The 22285-nt window shown below is 42.1% G+C and overlaps 1 protein-coding gene across 1 annotated transcript in view; it reads right to left on the minus strand.

Annotated features, from left to right (window-relative positions):
* The window catches only part of xylt1 (xylosyltransferase I), a 78307-nt gene extending 57985 nt beyond the window's left edge, over nt 1–20322 (minus strand). Inside the window, exon 1 of the mRNA XM_078276540.1 lies at nt 19992–20322. Coding sequence (XP_078132666.1) covers nt 19992–20273 — 282 coding nt within the window. The 5' untranslated portion in view covers nt 20274–20322. The remainder of the gene's footprint in view (nt 1–19991) is intronic.
* Nucleotides 20323–22285: the final 1963 nt, after the last annotated feature.

Consider the following 22285-nt stretch of genomic DNA (forward strand, 5'->3'; position numbering starts at 1 on the left):
AACGACTCTTCCATTTTAAAAGAATTTTAGTTTAACTGTTTTGAGTCTTTTGTTTTTTTAAGTGTTGTCTCATGTGAGGCAGTTGTTTTTATTTGGATGGAAGTTCCAAATAAAAGAACGGTATGGTTATATTAAACCACTTCTTAATTACTGTTTCAAGTTATACTTTGTTACCGTGAAATAAAATTACATATACTCTGACAGAAGATTTTGGTCTTATCTTCCACCCCACTTTTAAGCAAAAATGGCAAATATTTGCTGCTTTGAGCTTCACAAATGTGAACATTTGCTTCCATATAAAAGTGCTGAAATAGTTCAGTTGGGAGCGTGCTACACTGATGATCTAAAGGCCCCTGGTTCAATCCAGGTTTCAGCAGCAAATGTTGACCCATTATCTCAGGGCAGCAGTAGGCTTGCTAACCAGAGGGTAAAGTCGGTATGGAGTGTGGACTGCCAGTTCACCCTTTAACCACTGGCAACATTAGCCTCTTTCCGACCAAGTAGTTACAGGAACGTAGTTATAGGAACAGTCCACTTCTAAACAGTTCTACTAACTACTCTCCCCCAAAACCGTTTTTTTTCTATTTGCATTCATACTGGCCAAGTGGCCATAGGAACTGACCTTTTGTTATTATAAGACAGCCATCTAACCACCACTATGCGGGAAAGAGAAAAGACCCTGCCCTGAAGTAGGAGCTGAAAGAGTTACAGGAACTGTGGCCAGAGGAACTTAATAATCCCCAAATTGGTCCAGTCAGAACAGGAGAAAAAAAGGGTTTTAGGAACATTATGTTCTAGGAACTGCAAAAATCCCTCTGGTCGGAAAGCGGCTATTGTGAGATGTGTTGTCTTTCTGGAGTAAGCTAATGGTGAGACTGAGATAAAGCAGAGGGATTGAGATGAAAAAAGGAGATTCAAATTAGAAGAAAAAAAACAAAATGTATTTAATTTAGTGGACACACTAATCCAGTTCCTTTAGATCTTACATTCTTGACAGTTCCGCTGTTACTCTGAAGTACAATGCAGGAAAAAACATAAGGCTGAGGAAGTCCCAATGTTTCATGAATGACTGCACAGAGAGACGTTCAATCTAAGTATTTCCTGGCTGGGTTATGTCTACTTCTTTTCCTGTTATGGGGAACAGAATGTAGCCAGGGGAAATTCATGTCATCCATGTCCACTCGCTCATACACACACCACAAATATATATAAGATATGAAAAGGCACAGGCACTCAGGAACAGGCAAATGCATATATACCTGCCATTCCCACGCACCCAAAAAAAAAACTCATTAATTAGCTTCTTCTGTCTGGCCCTCTCTCTATGCTGGACTAGCAGAGTGACTCTCCAGTCCTCTAGAGGAATGCCAGTAAGATCCTGTTCCACCACAGTCCAACCACCACCAATCACACTTTCCTACCACAACTCTGAGCAGTTCATACTGCGATACTGGTCTGTTGACTTGGCTCGACGATGAGAATGACTCAGAACTACAAGGCCCAAGAATTGCTAATCCATGACCTTCTTAGAAAGATAAGCTGAGAAAGTCGGCTCTATCTTCACCACACTGCAGTGAGGGTCTTGAGGACTGAGCTCTAGTCCTGAAGTCTTGTGTGCTCAAGGGTTTGGCTAAAGCGGCTCCCTGCAACTGCAGGATCATGCTTCTGCGCTGCGTTGAGAAGAGATTCGGCCAGATGAGTGCAGTAATTATGTGGTTAACCTTGGCAAGTAGTGGAGGCTAGCTGATTATTGGTACAGCTAAAGGCCCAGAAGCTGAAGGCACGGCTAGTCGGCTACAGTGGTGCACTGTGTGGCAAACCGAAACCAGGCTGGGGCTAAACTCCCTCTGTCTGAGAGGAAACTGTTAAAGAGCCATACAGAGCCCCCTCTGTGTGTGTATGTGCGTGTGTGTGTATGTGTTTCAGCAAGGAGTACCTTTGCTGAGGAGTGTGGTGATAGCTGAGGTTCACTAGGTTCAGTCACACTGTGAATGTAAAGACTGCTTTGTGTGTATGTGTCTAAACTGCCACAAATTTACCAGATCACTAGCCAATGTCAACACAGACGCACATATATACACTCCATTTGGATTAACTCAGAGCCCTCTTTATTGACGTCTGACATCTTTTACAAACCATTTTTAACCTCCAAAACCTCGCAGACTCTTGGTTAAAAAGTCATCGTGGACAAATCATTTACAAGCAAACAATCAAGCAAACCTTCTCTGTTCACACTGTGTTGTGGGAAAGACTTAACGATTATATCACCAAGTAAAACAAATTCTAATAAAAAGTGACAGATCAAGCCCAATGCTTACTTGTACATACGGAAACCATATGGGCCTGTCACCATAGTAAAGACAGCTTCTGCTGCACTAATCACTTTGACATAGCAGATGCAAAGACTGAGGCATTATTGGCAAAATTAAAGCTACTCCCCCCCTTTTCACAGTGTGAAACAGCTGTCCAAAATGTGAGAGAACGGGCTAGAGAGAGAGAAAAGGGGGAGAAATGGAGAAAGAGAGGGTATTGAGGAATGGAGCAATTGCCAATAGCCAGACCCCGCAGCGACTCAGATCGGATCCCCCAGAGTTGAGGATTATGTTTTTTTGATCCAGATTTTAGGCTGGATTTGGGAATTGCTCCTCAAGCTGGGCCAATCTCAAATTCTGGGTTTGCTCGATGATGTCATATTTGTTTGTATGTGTGTGTTTGTGGGAAACAAAGAGCAGGAAAAGTGCTCACGGCCATCGCTTGGTATTCAGAGTACGTTTTCGGTTGGTGCCAGCCACAGAAGGAGCAGTTAGCCGATCTGGCAGCATCAATTTGTCAGCATACCCAAAGGCAAAAAATCCTCTGGGGCCCCTGGGAACTAAAGCAGGGCACTGGCAAGAGCACAGAGGGCCTACGGTGACCCAGCAGGTGCTAAATACACACAGCTGTACGCTGATATGAAAAGCACACAAAGATGGACATATCCTTCAACGAGTGCATGCATACTAACAGTGACAAGTTTATGAGAAATGTACATATATATTCCCACTTACACAGCCCTCTCCCCTCATCAGCGCAACACAACGGCATAAACACACACACACACAGCTGCAGCGTTATATTAACAGCTGCTGTAGAGAAGGGTCAAAGACAGTGCATGTCATGCAGCCTGTGTCCTCTGAATGCAGGCTGGGACGCCATGTGGAGCACACACACACACACACACACACACACACACACACACACACACACACACACACACACACACACACACACACACACACACACACACACACACACACACACACACACGGGAGAACAATCACCTTCCTTGACCTTTGATATTCAATGCAGCATGCACACATCTCCTCATCCACACCCCACTTCTATACACACATAAAGAGTGTGTAGAGCCACAGGGCATCATAAACTCACAGCCTTTAATACACTAAAAATAAGTAGCACAACACTGTTCTGGATTTCTGTACATGATATATATCAATCAATCAGACTTTATCAGCACTTGTAGCACACAGTGCTTCATACAATAGTAATAGTAATTTCAGCAGAAGTAAATTATAAGCTACATTCCGAGTCTATTAAGGAACAAAGAAAGAAAAGTGAGAATGAAAAAGCAGAATAGTTTTGAGAAGATAATAAACATCACTCATTAATCTCCACTGCTGCCACTGGACATAATGCCAGTGAAAATATAGTCCTATTTCTTTTGATTATTCTTCCCACCTTAGAGCAACACGCTCACATCAGGCAAATAGTTATCAACTCATTACAGTCCTCCTCTATTGCTGTTAAATTGCAGTCATTTGTGTCTCTTAGGCAAATAGACTAAGTGCAAAGCAAGCAGATGTGCCCTGGCTGAATTATAATTGCCTTGACCAAATCTCTTTCTCAGCCGTTAAAGACAATTATGTCTGCATACTCTATATACCTCTGGAAAACGTGCATATGTGCAGGAGGCAAATATTAATAAACTCGGTCACACATCCGCACACCTAGCCTGGTCCTACCAGACTCTCGTACATTTCATTTGTACAGAGAGTCTGGCCACTCTCCATTGTAAAGTGTTAACTTCCTTGAAGGCGGGTACTCTGTTGAAGTAGTTGAACTCTGTCTGGTAGAACCAGGCTAACAAGAGGGGAGACGACAACAACTATCGGCTTAGCGCACTTAGCTCACCCAGCAAGAGCGTGCGCCCCCATGTTGGCTGAGTCCTGCAGCGGCACAGAGTTCGAATCTGACCTGCTGCTCTCTCCCCCTTTCATGTCTATCCACTGTCTCTACTTAATAAAGGGAAAAGCCCCAAAAAATGATCTTATAAAAATAACTATCGGCTTAGTATCGCTAGCGTTCGCCTTAGCCAACTCCTTCACCACTAATGGAGCAAGCTGGGAAATCAAACTTTTTGCCACTAAAAAAAAAAACTCAGCAAAGATTGTTCTTGCTCGGGCTTTAACTTCTGGATATTCGGCAGCGTTGCCACAATGGACCGCATCTTTCTCCGCCACCATGCCGGAACTACAACTCAAACTGGCGCATGTCACGGCCTCAACGTCATCGTTCTCAGCCACTCCCTTTGTTCGCTGATTGGACCGCCAAATATTTGGCCGGAGAAAACCCAAGAATATACCGCAAACCCAGACGGAGTACTGAAGGAAAATGAAAATTGAGCGGAAGTAGGCTACCGTATACCCGCTATTAAGCTACTATTTTGCATGTACATGTATGGTATGTGGTTGGTGTACTCACATTTCAGCCCCATATAAGCAGTCAAGCCTTGTATGAGACATTAGGAGAGTGCAGTGAGACCTACTTGGCCCTCGGTGAAGTGAAAAAAAAGAGGTTTTCATTTATCCTTGTGGATAAAGTTAGTTACATAAAAAGATTGTTGTAGGCCTATTTGCCGGAGTAAAGGGATTTCACTCACAGCAGTTAAGAAACTTGGGGACAAAGAGAGAAGTGTCACCCCTTAGAGCTAGACTTTCAGGGGGGAAGAGTGAGAAAAAAAGAGCAGTATTGTTCTTTGTATACACACACACACACACACACACGTCTGGGTCTGTGTGTCTTGGAGTTGATTAAGCCTCTGTCTTAGTTTTTTTTCACCTTTACACCACAAAGCCTTTTTATATACTTTCCTCTTAGTTTTACCAACTTTCCAATATTGCTCAGCTACAATTTTATTAATTCTCATCCTTTCACACATTTACATGAACATGCAAACGCACACACACTCACATTCCCTCACCTTTAACACCCTGGCTGCAAATGCCATCGAGGGAAAAACACAGGCCTTTATGCCCTATGGACCTTTTATGTATGTGTTAGAATGCATGAACAAGAGAATATTGTACAACAGAATCGAGAGTTAGGAAAAAGAGAGCGCTTGTGGGTTCAATGTTTTGAGTGTATGAAATTCCAATAATGTTCCAAAAAGAGAAACTCAAACCGTTGAAAATGATCAAGCTCCCTGCTTCCTGCCATAGAAGCATGAATGCCTTAAGTACATTGAAAAAAAGCATTTGACATTGTGCTCACATAATCACCCATCCTAATTATCTTCTCTTCCTCCCCCCCCTCCATCTACGCACTCACTCTTTTCTTTTCGTACATTGTAATTTCTGTATACCTCTGAGACATGCCGTCCAATCAAATGGAAAAGAAACGGGAAGGATGGTTGGAGACAGATGAGAGGAGCAAGTAGTGGCGAGGACGGAGCGAGAGAAAGGTGAAAGAGAGGGGAAATGGGAGTAAAACAAGTGGAACGAGTGCAATTGACGAGAGAGAGAGAGAGAGAGAGAGAGAGAGAGAGAGAGAGAGAGAAAGCAGGTTGACTCCGGCGGCGGCGGGGTTGAAGCGTCTGCCGAGCGTTGCTGATGTGATGGCACGATGATGATGGTGATGATGATTCACCGCTGGTAGGAAATCAGAGAGGAGAATGTTTTATTATCACAGAGCTCAATTACAGCGCAATTTCTCCCCGCAGCGGCAGCCTCTGCAGGGCTCCTCGTTGAAGCTGATTTGGGAGGCCTGCGGCGTCTGGAGGACCAGTGAACGACTCAGCGGTGCGGTGAGATGTCCCCACTCGAGACGGGAGAAGAGGATGAGGCAGGAGAGGACGCCCGGGGAGTTGAGGAGTTGGAGCAAGCGGGGAAGAAAAGGGTGAGGAAGCAGTCAAGGAGAAGGACACAAATGAAACGGCGTTAAGGCGTGTGTCTGCGTTAAGAACTCGCGAGCAGCTCTGCCCTCGAGGTGTTTGGCAGAGTGGAGACAGGCAGGAAGGACGGACAGGATCTAAATGCACTGCTGAGAGAGAACACACCTGTTCAGTAATGAGTACGAGCTCTCCGGCTGCTGCTGGTGGTTTAACATGAATACTGAAGAGCAACTATTCATGTGGTTCACAGAGTGTTTTATAATTGTATTTACTCTCAAAGTGTGTGTGTGTGTGTGTGTGTGTGTTGTGCATAAGCCAAGGGGGAAGGAGCATGGAGATAGAGGCCTTTGTGTACCTGCATGCATGTGTGTTTGTGAGAGGGAGAATGTGTGGGTGAGTGTATTATTGAGGAATTTTTTATTTTATGCATTCTGTAGGTGTGCGCCTTTAGCATCGAGATGACGCTGAAGAGTGTGTGTGGGAGTGTGTATGCACTTGTATGCATTGGTGTGGCTGTTTGCAGGTGTGTACATCTAACTACGTCCTGGCTGTCTCCAGTGTACCTTCCAAACATCCCGTACAGAGGCTGCCCTGAGGCAAAGGCATCTGCTGTACTGACCTCACAGCGAGGGATTATTTAACACAACCTTGACCATAAACCCAAACCTCGATTATTCTCTCAATCTACCAGGAACTGTGTCATGTATATGTACCAATGGCTAAAAAATGAGGTAATTCTGTAGCTATTAACTTCTAGGACAAACACCACCCTTCTACTACTTCAATTAAAGCGCTATTATGCTCATTTTCAGGTTCATAATTGTATTTAGAGGCTATATCAGTAGGCCTGCATGATAAATCGTTCTAAAATCGCGATCTCAATTTACCCCTGTTTTATAAATTTAATTTTTAAATGACTTAAGATTTTTTTTGGGGATTTTTTTCTCTCCTTCAATTAATTTATTAAAAGCATTTGACATTGAAATGAACATGTTTTAATTATGTAAAGACATGTTCAAGAAGTTCAGATAGAGCCTGTATCAGGGCCATATTTAGTTCAATGTGTTATCTGTCACTAGTTTTGGTAGCCTACTGTACTTAAATGGCCAGTAAGTACTTTATTTTCTTTATTCATTGAAGCCTCTATGTTTACAGGCTTGTGGTGATGTGCAATGTGCTATAGGTGCCAAAACAAATCGTGGCAGAGAATCGTGATATCAATTTTAAGCTAAAAAATTGTGATTCATATTTTTCCCCGAATCGTGCAGACCTATATATCAGAATAGGTTTACATGATTTTATTTTCAAAAAACACCATATTTTTGTTGTACTGCACATTGCTGCAGCTCCTCTTTTCACCCTGTGTGTTGAGCTCTCTGTTTTAGCTACAGAGTGAGACATCTCACTTCTGTTCCATCTTTGTTGGGAGTCGCTAGGTAAGGACTACTACCCAGCCAGAAGCAGAGTATGAGGGAGTGCCACGCTAGCAGCTAGGCGAGCATTATGACGTTCGTCACGGAAGTAAAGGCCGGACTACAATAGAGCTGTTTGGAGCAGTTTGTGAACAGTGTTTTCTGTTGGAGATGGTAATTGCCTTTGGGGTGGACTTTGGGCTTTTTCACTTTGTAAACCTATAACATGCACAAAAAATAGATATAACACAATATAACACAAAAGCTAAAAAGCATAATATGAACACTTTAAGGTATTCTTAAAGGAGACTGGATACTAATGTTACCAATGTTTCCTTTAACCAGCCTTTTAATCAGTATTTTTACATTAACAATAGATCAAATGACTGAGTAAGATGAAAGGTGTGTAGTGGCAAACAGATTATTCACTCAGAATATTCAGAATCACAACTCCAAATGAATGAAAACGTCGCTCTGTAACTGCTGTATGTGTGAATAAGCTACTCTCTGCTAACAACTTGTTCACCATATCGTTATAAGGTGATCATATATCAGTGTTGTCTTTACAGTATGTCAAACTGCTCAAAGGTTAAAAAAACAAAACAATTAATGCAGGTTTAAAGTTGTATTAAAAAATGTTTCATATTTTTTTAGACCAGGAGTCTTCAACGTTTTTAAGCCAAGGACCCCTTAACTGAAAGAGAGATGGAGCAGGGACCCCCTACTACATATATTGTATAAAATGAAGTAGCATATTAAACTGGGCCTACAATAACGTATAGGGCGGCCTAAAAGCCTTTATACATACAATTTTTGCATAGAATACTAAGCTTTAAGCTTAAGCTTTTATTTAAATAGCCTTTATAATTGTTGCCATGATTTTATAAATCCTGTTTTCATTTTAAAACATACATGTGGCACAGTGAAATCTTTAGGGTTGACTGTATCTTTGGATGGCTACCTTAGTGACTATATCTTACCAATAGGCCAGTAAGCCTATCTTCAGTGGGGATTTATAGTTGCTAATAATATGTTGGATTATTTGAAAAAAACTTTCAAAAATCAACAATCATTTGGAGGCCCCCCTTCATTGACTCTGAGGACCCCCTAGGGGTCCCGGACCCACTGTTGAAGATCCCTGTTTTAGACAGTGTATATATTCCTTATCTGCTTACTCCACATTTTATTTGAAAATTCAGTTGGAGTGTTGATGCCAATTTACCTGGGTCCAGACCTTTGAATCTGCCCACTCCACCGAGTTCACTGATTCGTCTGGCATCATGACATGAAACAGCGGTTGAAAAAGGAATCGATCCTATGAGCGCTATTGGTGGGACTAACGGCGTTTGTCAAGCTGTCTCAATACGGCCCAACATCGTACAGTAGTTTGTTTTTACTTTGCTCCGTTCCATTCAGTATGTTGGCATGGCTACACATCAGTGTTAATTTAAGATTAAGGCAGAACAGTTGGTCCTAACCCATGGATATCAGTTAAAGTGTAAGCAATGTCAGACTGAAGATGGAAACAAAGTGTAACGAGTTGACAATTCTATATATATTGGGTAAATATCAATATGCTTTTCTACAAAGAAGAAGCCAAAAGTTCTGAAATATTGAATGATGTTCAAACACAAGTAGACATACAGGAACATGAACTGTCTGATCAGATTCAATAAGATTAATAAAAAAACGACCAGACATATGATGCCAAGTTACATTACTTGACAGTTTTCGATACTCAGTGCTACTCGCACATTTCGGTAACAAAAAAAAAAGCGTTGAGGTTCAAAACCCGACCATTATGGAAAATTGTAAAAGCCTTCACATAATTGTATAGACATTTCTCTGCATTTATGATGATGATTATTATCATTGGACTTCTGTGCCCAAGTTCCCCTCATTTTAGAGCATTAGACTCTCTGAAATGTTATTCAGATGTGGATAATACAAAGAAATATCCAACAGAGGCAAGTGTCCATCGGGGTGAATATTTAAACCTGTGGAAACACAACCAGTTTTAAATGGCAGTGCAGAACTGGGATTATTGGGCAGATTGCCTCAACCATCCTCTTCAGAGTAATCCTGAATCAGAGCTCCGATTTAGAGATGCTTGAAAAAACCAGCTTGATCAGTGTCTTGGCATCAGCTTACCTCTAAATCCTAAACTTCACCAACTGAGGGGAAAATTACAGACCTGATCCTTGCACGCTTGGAGGCCATTTGGCCATTTGGAAGTTTCCAAGAGACGATCTCCAACTACACAGTCTTTGCCAGCCGGGCCCAAGCTACACTAACAAGCCTTCAAACCAAACCGGGTTCCCCTGAGGATTATGCCGGGATTTGAGTCAACGTCGGATTTGTAAAAGGGATGAGACGTTTATCTTGTCTTTCCCCCCCCCAACATTTCTTCCTTCAACTTTCTTCTGTCTTGCATATCTGTCTCTCTTTCTCTCCCTGTCTCCATCTCTCTTTCTCCTCTCACTTTCTCTTCTCTTCTTAATCACAGATAGAGACAAGTCTTCTGGGCTGTTGGCATTCAGCTCCGGTAGTGAGAAGAAGAAAAAAGGAGGAGGAGGAAGAAGAAAAGCGCTGCTGTCAGATCCTCTCCTCTTGCTCCACGGGACTGGAAGGACAAAAGCTTTCTCCGACAGGCCGGATCGCCCCTACCCAGCCGACGTGTCATCACCCTGTGTGCTCACCATACTGCCACGTACTCTTTTCTGTTTTTGTCACAAACTCCCCTGTCTTATTAGAATAACACAATACATGAGGATTAGTGCATGGTGTGTTGAGGAGGAGATAGCAAGGCATGCTCAGTGTCATTAGTCTGTGTGGGTGTGATTACATGTTCATGTGCATTTGGGTGTTACATGTGGATCAGCGTGTTGCATGTCAATGTTGCGGCACTGCAGCAATTTCGGAGAAGTGGGCAATCTCCCGTATGCTTCCGCATCGACATGGCTGTCAAGTGTTTTTCACTGTGATGTGAGCATTACGGTTGAGAGACAAACACATCCTCTAGTGTCTAATGATCCCCTACAGAAGTATACTCACTGTGAATGCTCTCAGGGCTACAATATAGATGCTATAGATACAGTACACTCTGTGATAAAGGCTGAAAATCTGCAACAAAAAGGATATATGCCACTACAGTCAATTTGACCTGATGGGAATGCAGCTTCTCATCATGTCCCACCTCCCAGCTTAGCAGCTTTACACCATAAGAAGAAAATTCACTTGTGTTCAATTATAGAAAAAACATGATCCTCCCTAAAATACAAGTCTCCACAGGATTTGTGTATCAAAACACAATCAATAAAACACTACATTTTTAACAACTGGTGCCCTTCTGCTGGCTATAAATAATGATTAGTGTTAGCCGAGGTTATATTTTAGCTACAGTAATTGTCATGTTTTATGCTAATGAGGAATTGGTAAAAAAAAATACTGTATGTTACCTCAAATTCAGAGCTTGTAAGGCATAATTAGAAATTAATAAAAATAATCGGTGCTGTCTACACCGTGTTATCCCCCTGCTAGCGTTAGCAGCCAACAGGCTTAAACAAGGCAAGTTTTAAACGTGTTTTTAGCCTCTAAACATGCTCGAAATGTCATTACAAGTGCCTACCCGTGTGCAGTGATTCCTTCTGAGGGAACACAGCAAATCTGACTGGAATACTGGATTGTATGAGTTCGACAATCGACTAGTGTGGACCTGACCGGAAAACAGGAAATAAACAGAGGTATGTGCACTGGCTGGATTAACACAATTTTTATGCCTTTCTGTCACATCTACTGCAGTCAGATTTGCTGTGTTGCCTCGGAAGGAATCACTGCACATGGATAGGAACTTGTAATCACATTTTGAGCATGTTTAGAGGCTTAAAACACATTTAAAACTTGCCCTGTTTAAGCCTGTTGGGTGCTAACGCTAGCTGGAGGATAACACGGTGTAGGCAGCACCGATTGTTTTCGTTTTTTCTCGAAACGAATTCTCCTTTAACAGTTTGAAATGTAAGCAAATGTACCTTTACTTATGATCTTAAAGCCCCTAATAAACTTCATATCTTAAAGAGATACTCCAGCATTTTATCATTGCTGTTCCATGGGGATTTATGAGACAGATTAAAGAAAGAAATTCAACTCTGTGAAGCAGAGGTCGAGATCCTGATTTTTAGTCCCTAGTATGGGTCAAGATCCAAAAATGCTGGAGCCTACATTTCCTGTTACGCAACTGGAGTCTTTCGTGAGACCCTCCCTTGTTGGTAAACAGTCACTTATTTCAAACTCCACAGACTTTATTAATTTCCAGTCTGCAAGCCCAAACTGAGATAACCCTAACGACACCACGATGACACCATCAGGGCTATTTTCTCAGGCTTGGCAAAGCTGCTGCAGACCTACAGAAGAAGACATTATACAACCGTTTTAACAGTAGGAGTGAACTGTCCACATGGAGCTGTTCTCCTTTGAGTATTTCTCGATAACATTAAATATTCATGACTATTTAAAATCTATAAAGAAATTATTATGTCAAAAGTAATTAAGTTGATTAAGTCAAAAACTCAGTTTATCTACTTCCACAGGACAGTGTGGGTGTGAATTGACAGTGCTTGCAAACAATCCAACAAATGTCATCACACTTTGATGTAAAACTGCTAAACTCTGATTGGTGTCATAGCCACTGCGCCATCACCACCCCGCACTGTGTCTGTCCTTTTGTCTTGAAACTGGTTTGAAGTGGACGTGGCTTAGTTGGGAAAAGTGGTGTCATGTATTTGTGCACCTGCCTTTGGTGTGGGAGACCTGGGTTCGATTTCCACTGCGATACACCAACCAATGTGTCCCCTGAACAAGACACTTAACCTCTAGTTGCTCCAGAGGTGTGCAACCTCTGACATATATAACAATTGTAAGTCGCTTTGGATAAAAGCATCAGCTGAATGACATGTAATGTAATACAGAAATCTCTAATGTGAAATAACCACATCTGTTCTAACTTTGTCAGATTACTTTGCATTTATTTATAAAACTGTTGCTCATAATAAGAAGCTGATTGAAAAAATAAGTTTTCAGGGGCTTCAAATTCAGCCTTTTTCTCAGTTCAGATTAGGCTCTGAGACTCATGCTGTGTGCATGGTCTAAAAAATAAGAGTAATAATAATAAGACTCTTAGTTTTCACAAGCTATTTCATTTTGTTGTATTGAAAATTGTACCTAAGGACCCAATATCACATTCCATCTGAAAGCCCAGTGGCTAATGGAAACTAGTGTGTTCTCCCATATTCAGAGACTGATTCTTTAAATATGTACGTAGAAAGATCCAAGTTTAAGTCAACAATAATCTGATTAAAGTTCAAACCACGGCAATTAATTTACAATAGTGTCCATTGAGTTACTTTTTTTAAATGTTTTTTTTTAAATGAACGGTTCAATGTGATGATGATGATGATTCAAAATTCTATAATTCAAGTACAGCAGTTCTTATTGATCTCAATTTATAAAATACAGATCTATTTAAAGGGATAACCCTGTAATTAGTAAACAGCAAGGGAGTTGAGCCATTGGCCTAATAACCCTTCCATATGGTGATAGTCTAGTCCAAACGTGTGTGTGTGTGTGTGTGTGTGTGTGTGTGTGTGTGTGTGTGTGTGTGTGTGTCTGTGTGTGTGTACAGCCTTTTATCCCTGCACTAAATATCAACATGGATACGACTTCAGATAAAACTAATTCAGCTCCCCATCAGCCTCATCTTCCTCTCTCTCTCAGGGCTGTCTGCTAAGCCTCTTACCTATGGGATTATTGGCAACGCTAGGTATTATATAGCTTCATTCATCTGGATGATGCGTTATTAATGTGTTGGGGAATGAAACCATCTGTAACGGCGGCAAGGGATGATGGGAGGATGAGGGCAAGATGGGGGGGGGGCAGAGGCAAGAGGCAGGCTGTCTCACAGAGGCAGGAGAGACGGCTGGACAGGAGTGGTGGTGATGATGTTGTGTGTGTGTGTGTGTGTGTGTGTGTGTGTGTGTGTGTGTGTGTGTGTGTGTGTGTGTGTGTGTGTAAAGGGTATTTGTAGTATTTCTATGATTTGTTTGAATAGACCTGACAGATAATCTTTGATTTTGCAGTTTTCCCGATGTGGAACACAAAGGCATCAAGCTGAGCACAAAGCACACACAGACATGCAGGCATATACACAATCCAAATAAGGGAGAAAGGATAGTAAATTGCGGCTGTGTTACTCTAAGCCTTCTCAGACATGCATATTACTCTGTAAATGTACTGTCAAAAAAGATCCTGAGTTTATTTTCTTATCCTTTCCTGCCCCTTTCAGACATGACATCTGTAGCATTTCCATGTTCATATATCTGTTAAAGTAATGGGATTTGGGAGATTTTGGACATGACGTGAGAGATGACTCTTTTCACCACCGTTATCAAAACACCAAATGAGGGAATACAGTATGTATAGGTTGGTATGTTTAAATATCAGTACGGTGTCAGAGACATGGAGAATCAACACCTTACAACACTGTTGATTTTTCGCTTCATTGTCACCCATCTCTATGTTTCTGGAACAGAAAAACTCCATGCCGACTCAGTTCAAACATGGCAGGACCATTGCGAATGGAGCTACAACACTGCATTAACTGATCAATCTTTTAGTCAATAAGACATCAGAAAATAGTGACAAAATGTGTGTCAGGATTTCCCAAAGTGATTGTTTTGTTTGTCTGACCAACAGTGCAAAACCAATGCAGTCCTGTGTATTCAAACGCAAAATATGTCATTCAGATGACATAAATTGAAGAAGAAAAAAAAAAAATCTATTGCCTCTGTCGCAAAACTACTGAAAGTTGACACTGACTGCTTGGTCAGAGCGCTTGCCTTCTCATTCTCTAATCGCACATGAAAAGCTCTTGTATGGAACTTTTGATAAAATACTGAATACTAGGAGCCATTTTTTATGTAGAATACTGTACATTGTGTGCTGGTGATACACCATCAAAACACTGTTTGCTATTAACTTGACAATGCAGTTATCCATTTGCCCTATTAAATACAATACTGTAATGGAACTTGCTCTCCTCTCATCTGCTCAGCAAGAGTCAACATACTTGGCATGCCTGTGAGTCATGCCAGCGTGTTTTCTGCTGTATTTGTAGTATTTCTAACATCCCGACCCTTTTTACACTCAGAGAGACAGTGGAGGACAGTGAGAGAGACAGAGAGAGAGAGGCTGCTGCCTGTGCTGTCAACAGATTACATGGATACCACACTGAAGAGGCCTGCAGTACTTTCAGCACCTGTGCTAGAAGTGTCTGTGTTGTGATGTTTGAGCTGCTATGGCTACCTGAACCTCGGTCTACAAACAATACATGGTCTTTTTAAGGATTTAACTGATATTTTGCATATGAGGAGGATCAGCTCAGTAAAATAACATGAGAGGGTTCTAATGGTATACTGCATTATGATAATAAAATGTTTTTCCTTTGCAGGTGTTTGAAGGATTGTGTCATGTATACAAATTACACTTCAACATCAAAGTGTGTCTGGGTTTTCCTTGTGTCTCTTTCAAGTCTGAGGTGTATACTTCCTCTCTCAGATCTGAATACATTCCCACCTCTCTTCGAGACTAACGGCACTTGAAAAAGAAGCTCTCTGTTTGCGAAATCACGACAGATGGACAGCCTGATGGGCAGGCTGTACTTTACTTTTCCCTCATTGCAGGTTTTACAGAGTAACACTTTATTGATGTAATGATTGGGACGTTTGAAATTTCAAATCACACAGTGCATCTTCTGGGTGTCTCCTGACTGTAATTACGTATTTTCAAAGGTCTGTTTAAAACAGAATGGCTAACACCCAGAGACGATTTACTTTCGGGGAGTGCCAATTTAACTGCCAATTACCAATGCTAAAGTGACTTTGCTATGATACAAAAAACAGCACAGACAGTGACTCGCACATAAAATGGCACTGGAAAAAACTGCACTGCCTGGAACACAATGTAAGGATCGGAAACGTGAGAAAGATGAGAAACGTTTTGTTACAAGGTGAATGAAAAGACTTTGAGGGAATGAAAAAAATGAGAAGGCTGGACTTCAAAAAATGGAGTACAAGTAGGGCTGGGTATTCTTTTAAAAAAACTCAACTCCGTCAAATACACCGCGCTGGACTTCACCACAACACATCACAATCACAGGTCACATTAAATCGAAGAAGGCTTGTGGTAATTGGCTGCAAGCAAAACCATATAGTCATTTCTTTTTTGATCTGGGTACAAAAAGGATTGAATACAGGTATCATTTGACTGAAGAAGTTTCTATATAACTTGGTACTAGAGCTAAAGATTAATCGATTAGTTGTCAACTATTAAATTGATAGCCAACTATTTTGATAAGCGATTAATCGTTTGAGTCATTTCTTTTCTCTTTTTTTTTTTTAAGTAAAAATGATCTGATTTCAGCTTCTTAATTGTATACATTTTCTAGTTTATCACTCCTCTTTGACAGTACATCATCTTGGGCTTTGGAAAACACTGACATTTTTTTTTTTTACAATTTTCTGACATTTTATAGACCCAACAACTTATCGAGAAAATAATCGACAAATGAATCGTTGCAGGATTAGTTGCAGGCCTACTTGGTACTGGGTTATTTTGGGGACACCTTAAAGATATTGTGTACCCATACCTAGCCTTAAGTACAAGGCACAACCTGCTTATATACTGTACATTTTGAGCATGGAAGCCCATGTGGATACATTTTCAAAAAACTAGTACATTTTATCACACATGCTGTGAATTTGGAATTTGAACAGTTCATTACAAACCGAATACTTGATTTATTCCCACGTTCAAACTGGGGAAAAGGAAACTGAACTGTGTAACTATAAATGTGTATGTGGGTGTGCGTTTGTGTGGAGCTGCTTCCCTGCATCCACGTATGGACATCATTTTGGGTGTTTGTGTGAGTCAGCAGCACTGTGATCATGGACACAGTGGGATGAATCACATTGTGGTTGTGGTGGTGGTTGGAGAACAGAATGGTAGCAACAATGGATTTTAGCAAAGCTCCCAAATGCAAAACATATGTACAGTGCATTGTTAATTGTACTGTACAAGATTAAAATTCCAACGACAATCCCAGCATGACCAAAGCGTTTCCAAAGTTCCCTTTAATGTTAATTCTGACGGTCTTTGACAAACATCTAAGAGCTCATTTATTCTCATTAAATCATGAAAAACAGCCTCAAAGACTTATATTGTAGTTAGTATAAGTTGCCACCACCATATAAGAATAAGTGTTATCTGAAGTTACAGGAGAACATTAATATCTGGCTATTTACAGTCACATATGGGAAACCCCACAAAGCTGATTTCTTCCATTTTATGCTTCTCTAAATTTAGTGTTTCTCTCTTCGACACAGTGTACAACATGTTCTGTCAGTCTCAAACTACCTCAAGTACCTGGCACACTTTTTTGCATCTGCAGCAAGTGAGCCACTGTAAGAAAATACTTGTGGGGAACATCTTTAAAATAAAATATAATGTAAGCATGTCATGTATGTATTATCACCATACTGTGGAAACATGTAGAAAAAAACTCAGAATGTGCATTCTCAGATGGATTGTAATCTTTGCCGTAGGAAACCATTAGGAAAACTCAGTGCATTGGAAAAAGTGTACATCAGAGGTAATGTTACATGTAATACCATGACTAACAGGGAAACTCTTTACAACATGTGTGAGCTGGACACCCGCCGGGGGGCACATGGGGATCATGACAGTATACGACTACCGCCGGCAGATGGAAAGAAACTGCTGACAACCAGATGTGGATTTTGGAGTCAGACGCTTTTTCAAACCTTTACTCATTCTGCTGAAAGTAGGTTGGTTTAATTCTGGCACATTAACCGTTTTTCACACCATCACTCGGACCGCCTTAATAAGCACCTATTAATAATAATTGTGATGCTATCTCCTGTAATAAACTGATGCCAGGCAAAACAAGACAGACTAATTAATAAGTATAAGAATTTTTGATGGGGAATTTGCAACAGTTAGCCACAGCCAAGACTTAACACTCGCAGCTAACATAATGTCATTGATGTGATTATTTCCAGATACATGAGGCAGTGGCGATGTGAACAATAAGCTGTGGTGTCTGTTGGACTAGAGAAGAAAACATCTTCGCTCTCTGGCAGCATTTCCCTCAAGAGACACAACAGGAGACCACTAATGACAACTGTAGCCCCTGCCTGCTGGGATCACAATAACACATCCAAAGCTATGCATAATATTTCCATCCAACACAAGTTATTACACAGAAATTCTGCTATTGTCATACTGTAGCTTCTGGCTCATTCTATTCTGGATCAAAGTGCTGCTATCCCTTCTCTCAGGCGTAGTGCCTCATATAGCATCAGTTGGCGCCTATGCGTCACCCTTAGGCTGGACATCTGTGTCTTGCCAAGACATACAGACACACAGACAGATACACACACACACACACACACACACACACACACACACACACACACACACACACACACACACACACACACACACACACACACACACACACACACACACACACACACACATAGGAAGAAAGAATTAAAATGCAGTGATTAACCAGTTGAGGGAATGTACGGGGCCCAGGGCGACCAGTTGAATGTTAAGAGTCTGGGGGCCACAGAACTGCAGAGAGCTGGTTGACAACCTGACAGGCAGGCAGCATGCGAGCTGACTGGCTGGTGTACTGACTGGTATACAGGCTGTGTGAAATGCCTCAAGGCAATGGAGGGATGAAAGCTTTTCTTTGAAAAGGTCATGGGTGCTGATCCACTGTGTGTTTTAACAGTGAAACACATGTGAACCAACCGGTGTTGACGCAGTGTGAATAGGTTCTGACACAACTGACCCCCAGCTCCTGTTAAGTCACTGCATTACTAATTCATGTACGGAGCAGGAATATTGCAGTTATTCTGTACAGCAAATAATAACAATACCCTAAAGTGTTATATCACTAATGAGTCCCTGCAGGACTATTACAGGGATATTACATTGATATTTCTTCAGAGGATTCTTTAACTGTTGGGAAATAGACTCAAATATATCCCGTCCTTTAGCGTGACTTTGTGCTGTGGAGATGCCGGCAGGTGGGACAAACAGTCCTACCAAATGAAGCGAGTGAGTCACTGTAAAGTCTGCAAAGGAGACAGATGATACAGTGCACAGCTCCGAGTGACTGACTGAGCGCAGAGGCCACAGTGTATCACACTACATCAAAGCCGGTTATCTACTGGTTGCATGGTGGCTAAGGAGTAGGCTATACTTGAATGGCTGGCAGCTTTGCGAAGGGAAAGCGCTGCATGCTTGCCAGGAAACAACTGCGTCCAATTTCTTTAGGGCAGCCTATTGCTTGAGAGACCATGCAAACAAGAAGCTTAATTTTGGAGAATTTAATTGCAGAGATCAGGTTGTGAAAATGAATCACATGCTGCACAGAAGCACTGTACAAATTATATGACCCGCTCTGTGTGTAGCCTCCAGGGACAGGTGGAAGCAGTCAGTGGAGTCTACAAATACACATTTGGATTTTTGGGAGCAAATTCTGAAATGTTCAATGAGCAATGCATGGTATCAGCTCCTCTACTTCTAAATGGAGACAGTTCCACAGGCTTCCACTTTAACTCAATTTATTCGTTATGTGGGTCTGTATGTTTGCTGTGGCTCCACAATCACATCTATCTTGACCTGTGTGTCTCAGGCTGCCACTACCAATACAACGGGTTGTGTTTTCACAGACAGGTGACTAATCTTTGTACACTCATCAAAAACAACTCTGAAAATTAGGTTATGTTTCAATTTGGCCTCGCTCAGACAGTGCTGCTGAGCCATGCAGCTACTGTATTTGACTATAAATACCAAATAGACCGTGACAGGTATGGGCTACAACCCTGTGACTCCTCAGCTACTATCTTATGGAAGAATTTGCCCTGTTGTGCTATCATTCTGCCCTGGAGTGAACTAACATGCTGAGTTCAGATTTCATACTCAGCTTTGGCATTTTAATCTGGGCTGGAGTGCGTTCATTTCAACGGCGCAATGTGGCTCCTGTCCTCAGCAAGCATTCAGCTGAGGATGCTCGGAGTGAAAAGGGCTCGCTTGCATCTGTCTTGCTTCAGACATGCTATCATTTCCCTACGAGGCAGCCTCCGTTCAAGTGACAACAATCAAACATTCACTCATTTTGAGGCCCGGCCGTGCTTTTCTCCCTAAAACGCAAACTGAAGATGTTTTGAACTGCCTGCCAACCCCTCCGCGCTTCATCCCCGGCAAGACAGTCTATTTTTTAACTGGGATATGATATGAATACGTCGGTAGCGCATCTGTCTTACCGGCTGCTGTATGTGGCGAGATGTCCCCTTCCCAGGCAGAGGAAGATGCTGCCGCTGCCGCGGGACCCCGTGCTGGAAATAGTCGCTGCCAGCGGCTTTGTTGCCTGCGAACCGGTCCCTCTTCTCCCGCACATTGGAGCCTCCGTTTTCCCTGTCTTCGCCGGAGTCGAGGCTGCTGAAGTTCCACACAATTAGCGTCTGCACGAGCAGCACCGTGAGGGCTGCTATCAAGGCGGACCGCGACCGGCGGGCCAACCTGCGTGCACACAAGCCGCCAACCATCTTCGCACCGGGCTGCACGGAGCTGGAGGACCGTCTGCTCTGCGCAGCGCGACGGGAGGAAGCAGTGGAAGTAGAGGGAGGACGAGGACGAGGAGGAGGAGGAGGAGGGAGCGAGGCTGAGCTTTACGGTGGCGGAGGCGAGGAGGAGCATCGAGAAGGAGAGGCACAGGGCCCCCGTGTGGTGAAAGTCGGCGAGAGGATGTTATGATTCTCCAGGCTACTGTAGGCCTACCACTCACTGTCTGTTCTCTCTGTGAATGCATGTGTGAGGAGGAATTAGAACCTACGTTTTCATTTCCAAGAGAGGATTCTGATAATGACCAAATAGACTACCCTACCTGCAAATGTGAAATTTACAATGCGTAGGCTATATCATGATTACAAGCCAGAGAGCAGCACTATTTTTCGGAAAGACGCACTGATCCCAACATTGGCGTAGCCAGGAATTCTGGGTTCCCCTGCCCTGATGCAATTGCCTCGGGCACCTTTTAACTAACTCAAACATCCTAATGAAATGTTTGTAGGGCTTCTCTAACTTTGGAAAGATTATTTCCATTTTACACCCCACTGGCTGGATCCCAACTGGAATCCAATAGGAAAATGAACTTGTTCTTCCCCTACCTCCCAGGATGTAAGTTACAGCTGCGTGGTGGGAGCTAGTATGAATTCAGAGATTTGCCCCCTGTGACGCCCTCCCTGGTTGGGTGTGCCTGGTCATTTGTTCTTGCTCCTTTGCAGATAACTGTTGGGGAGTGCTGTCACTTCCAATTCTACGAGCTACTATAAATGCTACCACTTCACTCGGTAAAACTCCCTTTTGCGTTTAGTTTCCTTATCCTCCACCCCAACATCACATTTTTTACATATTTGTTTCCCCATTTCAGACAGTGCCACTTCCTTCAATTTTAGGCAGAGTAATGACAATTTTAAAGTCATTAAATCTCCTCCAATAGGGCTTTTTCACAGCACATTCGACATGTAATAAAGAAATACAGGAATTATTTGGCTCCTTCACAACTGTAATTGAGTTTATTACACCTTAGTGCTTCAACAAACCACATGTTCAATCATTCCTCTGTCACTTGACATGATTAAAAAGATGCTACTCAAACAGGTGGTCTCCTTGGATTTGTAACTGAATAGAGCACATAAAATAATTTTTGTAGCAAATAGGACTCCTTGTAAATGAATACACGTAAAGAGCCAAAGCACTTTTACATTTCATACTTCTTATAAATGACCAAAGAAAAAAAATCCTTCATCAAAGTATACACATTTGTAGATCAGTCTGTTTGTCTCTTGACTGCACATGATTATTAAGAAAAACTACAAGGCGTCTTAAAATTATGATGTCATTCATACTGAGAGGAATCTGTCTACCACTTGCTGAGAGGTTGTGTAGGTAGCTTCATAAATAACAAAATGCAGTTATTAAATGAATAAGAAAAACTCCTGACAATAATCTTAAACTTTGACTTATGAATCAAGAAATGCTTAGTAGAAAGAAAAGTAGGACCTAGGCTCTACCTACAGTATGAAGTCCTAAAATAAACTTACAGCTAATTCTGAACCTGTGCCTCAAGAACTGACAGCAATAACTCCTGAGTGTGGTCAAATAAGGACTAGTCTCGCATTGCCAGACCTTTCTCCACAGTGCTGTGGAGGAGGGTCTGGCTAGTCCACACAGCACTCCGGGATGGGAGAAAAGCATGCTCTGGTTTATTGGCATTTCTTTAAACCAATCACAATTGTCTTGGGCGGTGCTAAGCTCGCCGCTGCAAAATAGCCTCAGGAAGGAACTTGTACATTCAAAAGTTGTGCAACAGAAAACTCAGATTCCACAGATAGTCCAGCTAGCTGTCTGGATTTACCCTGCAGAGATCTGAGGAGTAGTTAACCATAGTCCTCATAAATCAACCAGGAGTTTAAAATTACAACACAAAGAGAGCAGAAGGTGACTGACATCTGGCTGGATAGAGTGACATCCGTAGAATATCCCGGCAGAACGAGAG

Source organism: Sander vitreus, chromosome 2 (genome assembly GCF_031162955.1).
Source record: "Sander vitreus isolate 19-12246 chromosome 2, sanVit1, whole genome shotgun sequence".
Taxonomy (NCBI): Eukaryota; Metazoa; Chordata; class Actinopteri; order Perciformes; family Percidae; genus Sander; species Sander vitreus.